This window comes from Tursiops truncatus, chromosome 16 (genome assembly GCF_011762595.2).
Source record: "Tursiops truncatus isolate mTurTru1 chromosome 16, mTurTru1.mat.Y, whole genome shotgun sequence".
Lineage (NCBI taxonomy): Eukaryota > Metazoa > Chordata > Mammalia > Artiodactyla > Delphinidae > Tursiops > Tursiops truncatus.
The window spans coordinates 31,951,586-31,963,908 of record NC_047049.1 but is presented as its reverse complement, the minus strand read 5'-3'; the positions used below and the strand labels follow the sequence as shown (position 1 = coordinate 31,963,908).

General features: G+C 41.0%; 1 protein-coding gene and 1 pseudogene across 1 annotated transcript in view; one reads left to right on the top strand and one right to left on the bottom strand.

Annotated features, from left to right (window-relative positions):
- The window catches only part of LOC101330620 (cytochrome P450 2C18-like), a 59,336-nt pseudogene extending 50,391 nt beyond the window's left edge, over positions 1-8,945 (top strand).
- Positions 8,946-10,031: 1,086 nt separating this feature from the next.
- Positions 10,032-12,323, bottom strand: part of PDLIM1 (PDZ and LIM domain 1) — a 45,902-nt gene continuing 43,610 nt past the window's right edge. Inside the window, exons 6-7 of the mRNA XM_019939675.3 lie at positions 11,016-11,133; positions 10,032-10,549 (exon numbers count right to left, since the gene is read on the bottom strand). Coding sequence (XP_019795234.1) covers positions 10,363-10,549; positions 11,016-11,133 — 305 coding nt within the window. The 3' untranslated portion in view covers positions 10,032-10,362. The remainder of the gene's footprint in view (positions 10,550-11,015; positions 11,134-12,323) is intronic.

Here is a 12,323-nt window from a genome sequence, read left to right as displayed (position 1 = left end):
TTGCAGGTGAGATGATACTATACATAGAGAATCCTAAAGATGCTACCAGAAAACTACTAGAGCTAATCAATGAATTAGTAAAGTAGCAGGATACAAAATTAATGCACAGAAATATCTTGCATTCCTATACACCAACAACGAAAATTCAGAAAGAGAAATTAAGGAAACACTCCCATTTACCATTGCAACAAAAAGAACAAAATACCTAGGAATAAACCTACCTAAGGAAGCAAAAGACCTGTATGCAGAAAACTATGACTCTGATGAAAGAAATCAAAGATGATGCAAACAGATGGAAAGATATACCATGTTCTTGGATTGGAAGAATCAACACTGAAAATGACTATACTACCCAACTCAACCTACAGATTCAATGCAATCCCTATCAAATTACCAATGTCATTTTTCACAGAACTAGAACAAGAAATTTTACAGTTTGTATGGAGACACAAAAGACCCCAAATAGCCAAAGCAATCTTGAGAAAGAAAAACGGAGCTGGAGGAATCAGGTTTCCAGACTTCAGACTATACTACAAAGCTACAGTAATCAAGACAGTATGGTACTGGCACAAAAACAGAAAAATAGATCAATGGAACAGTATAGAATGCCCAGAGATAAACCCACGCACCTATGGTCAACTAATCTATGACAAAGGAGGCAAGGATCTACAACGGAGAAAAGACAGTCTCTTCAGTAAGTGGTGCTGGGAAAACTGGACAGCTACATGTAAAAGAATGAAATTAGAACACTCCCTGACACCATACAAAAAATAAACTCAAAATGGATTAAAGACCAAATGTAAGGCTGGACACTATAAAACTCTTAGAGGAAAACCTAGGAAGAACACTCTTTGACATAAATCACAGCAAGATGTTTTTTGACCCACCTCCTAGACTAATCGAAATAAAAACAAAAATAAACAAATGGGACCTAATGAAACTTAAAAGCTTTTGCACAGCAAAGGAAACTATAAACAAGATGAAAAGACAATCCTCAGAATGGGAGAAAATATTTACAAACGAATCAACAAAGGATTAATCTCCAAAGTATATAAACACCTGATGCAGCTCAATATTAAAAAAACAAACAACCCAATTGAAAATGGGCAGAAGATCTAAATGGACATTTCTCCAAGGAAGACACACAGATGGCCAAGAGACACATGAAAAGCTTCTCAACATCACTAATTATTACAGAAATGCAAATCAAAACTACAATGAGGTATCACCTCATACCAGTTAGAATGAGCATCATCAGAAAATCTACAAACAACAAATGGTGGAGAGGGTGTGGAGAAAAGGGAACCCTCTTGCACTGTTGGTGGGAATGTAAATTGATACAGCCACTATGGAGAACAGTATGGAGGTTCCTTAAAAAACTAAAAATAGAATTACCATATGACCCAGCAATCCCACTACTGGGCATATACCTAGAGAAAACCGTAATTCAAAAAGACACATGCACCCCAGTGTTCATTGCAGCACTGTTTGCAATAGCCAGGTCATGGAAGCAACCTAAATGCGTGTTGACAGACTAACGGATAATGAAGATGTGGTACATATATACAATGGAACATTACTCAGCCATAAAAAGGAACGAAATTGGGTCATTTGCAGAGACGTGGATGGACCTAGAGACTGTCATACAGAGTGAAGTAAGTCAGAAAGAGAAAAACAAATATCGTATATTAACACATATATGTGGAATCTAGAAAAATGGTACAGATGAACCGGCAGAAATAGAGACACAGTTGTAAAGAACAAACGTATGGACACCAAGGCGGGAAAGCGGGGGGTGGGAGGGGTGGGGGGGATGAATTGGGAGATTGGGATTGACATGTATACACTAATATGTATAATATGGATAACTAATAAGAGCCTGCTGTATAAAAAAATAAAATTAAATATATATATATATAAGGGAATAATTTTTAAAACAAAATTATACCTTTTATCTGATAGAATTAGGGGATGGAATTTTCCCCCAGTTTTGTATTTTAAAAAATGTAAATCTAGGGACTTCCCTGGCGGTCCAGTGGTTAAGACGTCACCTTTCAGTGCAGGGGATGCAGGTTCAGTCCCTGGTTGGGGAGCTAAGATCCCACATGCCTCACAGCCAAAAATCCAAAACATAAAACAGAAGCAATATTGTAACAAATTCAATAAAGACTTTAAAAATTGTCCACATCAAAAAAGATCTTTAAAAAATTTAAATCTAAATAACTTTCAAAAATGTATATATTTTAAATGTGTGTGTATGAAAGTGTGTTGAAATCTGTCTGTCCCTCAGTTCATCATATGTATGTCCCAAGAACAAAGATTTTCTCATTCATAACAGTAATAATATTTGTGCTCAGGAGTTACTGTTGATACAATATCGTCTAATACACAACCTATATTTAAATTTTTCCAACTTTCCTAGAATATCTTTTATAGCCTTTTCTCTTTGCAATTCAGTCTCCAGTGAAGGAACAAGCATATCATTTGGTTATCTTTTCCCTTTGGTCTCCTGTAATCAAGAACAGTTCTCTTTGTTTCTTTATTTCTTTTCAGTACATTTATCTTTTTGGAGTCCAGGCTAGTAGTCATGTAAAATGTTTGATTGTTTTCTAGATATTAGATTCCAGTTATGATTTTGGTGAGAGAACTACATAGGTAATATGCATGTCCCACTGAATCTCATTGGGGAGGTGAGGGCACATAATATCACTTACCCCATTATTGGTTATGTCAACCTTCTCACTAAATAAAGTGGTATCTCCCAGATGTCTACATTGCAGAGGTTCCATTATCTAATACATAATTAATAAAAATTTATGGCATGATACTTTAAGACCTTGTGAATATCCTACACCCAAAGCGTTCACCCAACAGTGTTAGCGTTTATTGATGGTCCTAAGCTGAATTGTTGCAAAATGATAATTTTTTCCATTTTTATCATCCCTTCTGTGTTTTGTTTTGTGTTTTTGTTTTTGTTTTTGTTTTGTGGTACGCGGGGCTCTCACTGTTGTGGCCTCTCCAGTTGTGGAGCACAGGCTCCGGACGTGCAGGCTCAGCGGCCATGGCTCACGGGCCCAGCTGCTCCGCGGCATGTGGGATCTTCCTGGATCGGGGCACGAACCCGTGTCCCCTGCATCGGCAGGCGAGCTCTCAACCACTGCACCACCAGGGAAGCCCCGTTATATGAGTTCTTGAAAGAAGGCTCCGTCCTTATCATGTTGGTATCAGACTCAAAGCAAGGAATAAGACCCCATAGAATAAAGGAAGGGGAGTCCATGACTCAGCGCACACATTACAGGTGTGGAGATTACAGGTTCGAGCCCTGGTCCGGGAAGATCCCACATGCCGCGGAGCAACTAAGCCCGTGTGCCACAGCTACTGAGCCTGTGCTCTAGAGCCCGCGAGCCACAACTACTGAGCCGGTGTGCCACAACTACTGAAGCCTGCGCACCTAGAGCCTGTGCTCTGCAACAAGAGAAGCCACCACAATGAAAAGCCCACGCATCGCAATGAAGAGTAGCCCTCGCTCGCCACAACTAGAGAAAGCCCATGAGCAACAACAAAAGACCCAACGCAGCCAAAGATAGATATCTAGATAGATAGATAGATAGATAGATAAATTTATTTAAAAAATAAATATGTTTGATGCTGCACTGAAAAATTTTCTGAGAAGGGGCATGAGTTTTTAGAAATAATGAATAGCATTTATGTTTACCATTCTACAGAAAGGTAATGTAAAAGATAGTTCATAATTGCTTCTTCCTTCCTCTTTCTAGATTTCACTAGAAATTAAGGTTTTTAAAGGTTTTTGACTGAAAAAAAAAACCCTCACAATGTAAGAGCCATGAGCTGAGCATTATTGAGTGTCTTACTGAAGACTATAGCCTGGCAGACAGCCTCTCAGATAGCTCTGAGGAACCCCTCCAAAGAGGTAAAAGAGGAGCCAATATATATATGAAGTTTTTGGCTGGGAAATACATGTAGTCAAACATATATTTTTGTAAAAAAAGAATTACTGCTGATAAAAAAAAGAAATTGAGTTCATGATTTTAGTGCTTATATATGGAAAATGCAAGACTCTGGGGTCCTTAAAATTCTTCCTTAGATATGCACCTTGACTAGGGGCCCATATATCCAAAACACAGAATGCTTAATCCCGAATTCCTTTCAGGGTGTACTTGTAGGTCAGCAACGGCAGTGGCTAATGACTTGATCTTTGTAGAATTGGAATGGTGGGCAACATTCTTTGTTTACAAGGTTAACAATTCTGATTAGTATATGTAATTTAAACTACTAAAATTAATAAGGAAAACATCTTATGCAAGGAACTTTTTTTTTTTTAAGGATACGAAGAATGGAAATACATTTTGTTAAGGGAAAAGAAAGTGAGTTTGCCCTGAAGCTGGTTCTTTCTTTCTTTTTTTGTTTTGGCTGAGCGGGGTCTTCGTTGCGGCATGCCAGATCTTCATTGCTGTGTGCTGAATCTTCCTTGTGGCATTCAGAATCTTTAGTTGTGGCGTGTGGTCTCTTAGTTTCAGCATGCATGCAGGATCTAGTTCCCTGACCAGGGATCGAACCCAGGCCCCCTGCATTGGGAGGGCAGAGTCTTAACCTCTGGACCACCAGGGAAGTCCCTGGTTATTTCTAAATGGAAAAGAAAATAAGGAATGAACTAATATGGAAATAGAAAGTTGTAGAAGGTTTGTGAGAAAAACAGAAATCTTTAGAAAGGAATTTTGTGGGTGGTCAGGACTGGCTAAGACTGAAAAAGTGAATGAGTTTTAATAGTAAAAGCAAGGTGGTGTAAAAGTAGGATTTGTTTTTCTGTTAAGAGGGCAAAGTTTTCTTGGAATATTGATCAACTTTTGATAACAGATTGTAAAGTTTCTCTAACCTTTTAAGTAATCTGTTGCAACTTTCTGTATTTGCCTTTGAAATCTTTTTGTCTCATTGGTTGAGTAAATAAGTATTGTTTCATAGTGACCTACTATCCTATCTGACCAAGTGTTTTAAAATCTGCTGATATCTTTGACAAACTTCCCTAAATCAAATTCTAAATGAAGTTCTTTTGACCTCTAGCTAAATTTGGGATACTTCAGAAGTTCCCTGAAACATCTCAAAGAGAGAGATTAATTAGGCTTTTTTGGTATGTTGAATTACATGGGAAGCATTGTCAAATGAGTAATGATAAACTTTCTTAGGTTATATGGGTAAATGTTATAAATGTTCTAGAAATTATGTGAAATTCCTAAAATTGGATATGTCCTGGTATAATGTTATGTCATAATTTTACTTAAGATGTTATATGTTGCATAAATAACCAAGTTTCTTTGTCAATTGCATTGTAATCAGGTCTTTAACCATGCCATTTAAAGTCTTTGACATTTATATTACTCTGATGCTTTTACAAAAATGAAGATCTTCAAGACGGTTCATAGAAAGGACTTTTTAGAAACAGGTTTCTGATAACTTTTAGATCATACCACCGAACTGGGTAAGAAATTACAGAATTCTAACAGAAAACCTGATGGCTTCATAAACTTCTAACAAGAGATCAAGATCAATAAGAATTAATTACATGGGACCGAATGAACTGATGAATATGATTTATAAGTTTTATGACTTTTTGTCTGAAATAGTACTGGCTTTTAATATTTGTTTTCCAGATATGAGGAAACCTGCTAACTATGACTATAATATACACAAATATTTAAATTCTATCACATATTATCACTGTTTTATACATTTTTTATTTATTTGGAGTTACCCACATATTTAATTTTGTTCCTGCTTCTCCACTCTTTTATCTGGGATTTCCCCCCTTCTTCTTAAAAAATATTTTTACTATTACCCTTTAGTTCATTATGCTAATGACAAATCTGTTGCTGTTTTTCTGTAAATGCTTTCACTTCTTTCAAAAGATATTTTTGCTTGTATACAATTCTTAGGTTTGTTATTGTATCCTTTTAGCACATTAAAGCTACCTTTCCATTGAGGTCCAGTTTCCATTTTTGCTGTTGCAAAATTAATTATCAATTTAAGTTTTTCTTCTTTGGTGGAATCTCTTTCTTTTCTTTCTTTCTTCCTTCCTTCCTGTTCTCCTTCTTTCTTTCTTTCCCTTCCTTCTTTTCTTTCCTTTTCTTTCTTCCTGTCTTTCTTTCCTTTCCTTTTCCTTCCTTCCTTCCTCCCTCCCTCCCTTCCTTCCTTTCCTCTTTTTACTTCCTCCTGACTAAAGTATACCTATGTAAACAAAGATGAAGCATTTATCTTTTTCTCTCTACCTGATCCATCCAGAATTTGGCTTTTTCAGCTGGCTTCCCTCTGGATTTGGTGGTGTATTGTGATCCAGACTGCAACCAGTTATACTAATCATTGTTCTAATTTGTTCTTCGTTGTTTTTTAACTGTTTATGCTTTGTGTCTCTCATTGCTGTACTATAGCCGTACTAATGCTATTCGTGCTATTATTCATACCATATTTTATAAGATTGTTGTTTCTTGTATTACCCAATGTGTAACCAGGTCTCTGACAATATTAACGATGGCTAAATGTCTTGAGGCAATTGGTCACGTATATATAGTTCTCCATAAAATTAATTGTAATAGTGTAACTCTAAATATGGGAAAAAGCAATAAGGGAGAAACACTTCCTGGATCATAATAAGCTAGTAAGATAGATGATCCAGAGACTTTTTAGGATAACAAGGCCTAATTCAGAATAGCACACGAATAGCCTATCAACGAAATCCTCACCTGACCTAGGAATGAGTCTTCCCAGCTCCATGGGACAAATTGGTCATGAACTCCCTCCCAAACCTTGGTCAAATTTATGACCAAAAGTGGGAAGTGAACAACAAAGAACCACAAGCATCAGTCATCACCCAGTTACACAAGTGGGTTAAATCACAGCCCACTGAAGTCAGCCACCAACAGTGCACCTTGAGGTGAATTCATGAAAAACAGGATGAGGCACTCTGCTTTGGATAAACAGGACCCTAGATAATTAGATGCATATCTCAGGAAGAATTTCAGGGAACCCAGATTCTTGCATCTTCCCATACATAGAAAAACCTAAAATCATTAACTTGAGACGTCTGTTCTTTGTGATTAGCAGTGATCTTTTACCAAGATGCATGCCTGACTACACGTATTTCCCAGCCAAAAAAAAGTCATGTGTATCCTGGCTCCTCGCCCACCTCTTCAGAGCAGTTCCTCAGAGCTAGAGTGGCTGTCTCCCGGGCGGGAGTCCTCAGTAAGACCCCGAATCAAACTCAAACTCACAATTCTCATGTTGTGCATTTTTCTTTAAGTCAACATAGGTTTTGGCTGGAGAAATCATCGGGATGCTTTCAAAATAGCTGTCCTGCTGGAGGACGGGCAGAATTGAGAAGCCAGAGTACAAGGCAATTAGAAGAGATTTGGTGGACACATGGGAACAAGGGAAAAGAACATGGTATCTAGAAGCGAAGCAGAAATCCAAGATGTCTTGTTTTAAGGTAGGTGCAGGTTGTGTGGTCCAGTAAGGTAGCCAGTAGCTACACATGCCTATTGAGAATTTGACACGTGGCTAGTGGCATAGATTAAAATGATAACACTTTGGGTATATGGCACTAAATACAATATATTGTTAAAATTGATTTATTGAAAAAAAAAACAAACAAAAAAAAAATTGATTTATTGATTTTACCTTTTTCTTTTTCCATGTGGCTATTAGAAAGTTTTAAATTACATGTGTGGCTTTCATTGTACTTCTTTGGACAATGATGAAGCATCCATTTACAGATTCATTCACCAGACATTTGCGGACTATCTCCCTGCTCAGGGCCGAGTAGACGAAGCTGATACAGATAGAGGAATAGCTCTTATGGGGGCTTCATTCCTTTCAGGAGGCTATGGTTAGTGTCTCATGTGATGTGTGCCCAGGAGGTGTGCCCTGGATACAGGAGCACAACAGATCCTAGGCCTGGTGGGCCAGCAGAGAAGACTGTCTAGAGGAGGGACGCTGGGGCTTCGTCCTGAAAGACCACTGATGTTTACTAAATCAAGAACTGGGGGCTTCCCTGGTGGTGCAGTGGTTGAGAGTCTGCCTGCCTATGCAGGGGACACGGGTTCATGCCCCGGTCCGGGAAGATCCCACATGCTGCGGAGCGGTTGGGCCCGTGAGCCATGGCCGCTGAGTCTGGGCGTCCGGAGCCTGTGCTCCGCAACGGGAGAGGCCACAACGGTGAGAGGCCTGCGTACCGGGGGGGGGGGGGGGGGGAAGCTGGAAGAAGAGCGTTCCAAGTCAGAGGGAATCACTTCATCAAAGTCTGTGACTGTTTTTCCTCTCCAGGAAGTTGTCCAAAAGCTTAGTAATTAAAGGATGATGCAAGTCAGATCAGAGATATTCCAATACATTTCTTCCATTTTGTCTTCATTTTAGAGTAATCGTGACAGAAGAAATAAAATCAGATGAACATGGTAGGCAAGAAGGACAAGAAATAGGTCAAATCTTAAATTGCTCTTGGCAGGAAGTAACTCTATCAATGTAAACTAAAGGCTGGAGGAAAAGAGGAGTTCTTAGCCACAAGACACAACTTGCACTGAGGACAGTAATGCTGACATCCTGTTTCATTTTGTCGGGAAACAAATTAGCCTTGGAGGCCACGGAAAACAGCCATAGTGGTCACTTGACACTCCCAGTATCTGGCCTCCACCGGAAGGGAGGCACCCTGTACGTAAGATCCACTCCTAAGAAGTAATACTGTCGTTGAACAAGAAAAGCATCGGACATTTGGCACATTATCTGAGGAAAGGGACTGGAGAAAGTTCTAAGAATGTATATTACCCATTCATCCCCCTCAGTCAATAAACCCAGGTCACAGTTGTTACTGTATTTGTAAATGCATCAAACTTGCTGTGGTTCAGAGAGCTTTCATTTTATCTTGATTTGCCCAAATTACAAAGTTTCAGCCACCTTGCCTTTTACAAACTTAGAAAGAGTTTAAAATAAGGATTAATAGAAAGAGAAAGGAAGGAAGGAAGGAAAAGATAGAAAGAAAAATCAAGAGCTTTAACATGAAGTAATTTTCTGCCTGGAAGTTTTTGTCTTATAGATTAGAACTGCTCGTGTCTAAACTGTCTGCAGTGTGTCCAAGTTTCAGATATCTGCCAAGTGAAATCCCAGCACTACCATCTAACTAGAATCCTTACTATTAGAAAGCTAGTCCCTTCATCAGTAAAGGACATCAGCTATTGCCTGCGGTGATGAATACTACTTAAGCGTAGATGATTTGCTGTTTCAGAGGAAGAAGGGCTGGTGGAATGACCTGTCTGTCTCTCTTAACAAATCAGTCTCTAGAGCAACAGGGGTGCTACTGTTTGAGCAAATGACTCCTTTAGTGGTTGGTCACCAAAAGATGACCTACGGTAACCTAAGATCTCTGACTCAAGGCCCCTTAACGGCCAGGGTTCCGGGTCTCTTCCTGGAGGAGAATGCATTTGCCACTTCCCTGAGCAACCTGCAGGTTTAGGACTGCTGGCCACGGTCCTGAGTTTGCTTCCCTTCACAAAGGAGAGGGGTTGTGATGGCAGCAAACCAGCCTGGTAAAAAGCTCACCATCTATTATTTGGAAAGCATTCATTTCCTCTAAGTCCCCAAACAGCCAGATGTAAAGAAAACATTTCATCACAACATAACTATCTTACATTAGCATCAGAGAAAGATGATTTGGACCAATCTTCAAAGAAATGTAAGAACATGGCTGTTGGGAATTGCCTGGTGGTCCAGTGGTTAGGACTGCGAGCTCTCACTGCCAAGGGCCCGGGTTCAATCCCTGCTCAGGGAACTTAAGGTCCCATTTGCCACATGGGGGGGCAGAAAAAAAAAAAAAAGACTGTTTTCAGATGCCAGTTTTCTCACACTTGGAGGAGAAGGCCTGCAAATCTCAGAGGTATGGGAACCCCCAAACAAGAGGAGAGCCCTCAGAAATCTCGTGTGGCTTGAGACAGGAAATAGGATACATGGTTACATGAAAGAGACACCACACTGCCTTGAAGTCTATTAATTTATTGGGTGAAAGGAAATCATTGTCAGACATATTAAATTTGGTTTGGTTCAAGTTTGGCTGGTGTCCATTTGCAGCAGAGATGAATGGAGGAGAAGAGAAGACACAGTGATGCTGGTAAGGGGACACTGAACAAAACCATCTTCCGTTAATGATAAAAGCGGGCGTCACACAGCCAGCGTGAGTCAGTTAGCTGACGAGCAGGGATAAAACCAAAGTAAGCGAGAACTTTCTAGATAAGAGAAGACAGAGCTTTCAGAGGACAAGATGCAGCAGGGGCTCGTTGGGAGACCAGCGTTCGGTGCTGAGCTGCCGGCTCACTTGGGGAACACAGTGATCACATCGTAGCCCTCGGGTGGAGTGACCCGCTCCCGGGCGTGCTTTTCACAGTAGATCAGATCCTCCACAAAGAAATGGCCCTTCTGTTTCAGGTTCGTGCCACAGTCGGTGCACACGTAACACTCAGGGTGGCGGTGACGGTCCCGCAGCTTCACAAACACGCCGCTGCAGGAGGGAGGGAGGAGAGGGGCTCCTTTAGTGACAAGCACCTGAAGGGGGCACCAGGCTTGGGGGCTCCTCCCAAGGGTCCCATGTGGCAGATCAGGGCTTCCTCCCAAGGGGCCCATCTGGCAGATCAGAGCCTCCTAACTGGCCTCCAGTCATAAAGGGGCTTCTCATGCCTGGGGTCCAAAGACGTTACCCTTGAAGCCTTCGGGAAGTCCTTCCCACTTCAACAGAGCAGCCCTGCTTTTTCTGGTGGTACATGTTCATACCCTAAGGGTTCTACAGCCAAGGAAAGCTTTCACCACCTGGCTCTGGGACACAGGACCTACCTGGCCTCTCTGCTCCATTTTCCAGGCAGGATTTTTTTCTCCATCACACCCAAAATGCGCAACATCCAGCGCTTTCCACATTTCCATGGTTTACCCAACCTGCAGGGCCTCTGATGCCCTGGAAGGCAGATACTCACACAATGCCGGTGCCACACTTGTCACATATGGGCAGCTTCTGGGCGTTTCCAATCGATGCAGCCACTTTGGTGACTGGAGCCTTAACACTTCTGAATCCTGAGGGCTTGTTGGGATCCCCTAAAAGGAGGAAAACACTTGGGTTGGCCGGAAGTGTAGGATTGCGTAAGTATCATTTAGCTCTTTCAGATTCACTTATGTGTATGTTCCAGCAAGGTCATGGGCACTGGAGTCAAACAGACTTGACTCTGCTCTGTGATCCTGGACAAGTTACTTCTCTGGTCTGCAGTTTCCTTTTCTATAAAACAGGAGATCATTTCCCCCTCACAGTGGGACAAAAAGATTAAAAAAGACACATAAAGCCCTCCCTGGCACATGGTCAGCCCTCAAAACACAAATTACATTACATGCTGATTAAATACATGCAAACACTGATATGGGACTTAAAAATTAAAAATGCTTTATATAGAAAAAATAAAAATGTCTGAAAATCGAAAGGCAGTGTAGTCAGATGCCAAAAGAAACCCACATTACAAAGAGAACAAAATCATAGAGTGCGCTACAAGCAGCCAGATAAAAACCACCCGCTACAGGGCAGAGTCAGCGGCAGCCTTCCTGCAGTCAGCTTTGTGTGTACAAGACAAAGCTCCTAAGTTGCTGGGTGCTGAACTGCCTACAGCCCAGTTCATCACCTGTGTAGAGCCCTGTGTAATGGTAGCTATTAATAATGGTAGGCTACTGAAAGCACTGTTATTGCTATATATTTGGCTGGCTGTGTTTCCACATCACATTTTTTTTTACTGTGATGTGGCCTAGCAAACATTGTTAGGTTTGTCAGCTATAATAGAGGCTCAATAAATACACAAGAAATAGATGATGAAATGCCGTGACAAATGCATGATGGTCCCTCTCTTAGTCCAGCATGCTTTGGCTCAGGAAGCTGGAGATGTCTCTACACTGATGGTTCTGAATGGGCATCTCTGAGCATCCTGGGCACCAGGAGAGATTTCATAAAATTCACAGACCAGGCTCCACCCCAGACCTGCTGAAGGAGCATCTCCAGGTGCAGGGGCCCCAGCATATCCTGTTCTATACTCCAGGTTAAAATCCACTTCTTTAGACTAAAACAGCTGTTCTCAAATGCTGTTGTGCATCAGAGTCACCCGGCAGGCTCATTAAAACCCAGATTGCTGGGCCCACTCCCAGAGTTTCTGATTAAGCAGGCCTGAGGTAGGGCCCAAGAATTTGCATTTTTAACAAGTTCTCAGGCGCTGCTGCTGCTGGTCCAGGAACCACACTTTGAGAACCAC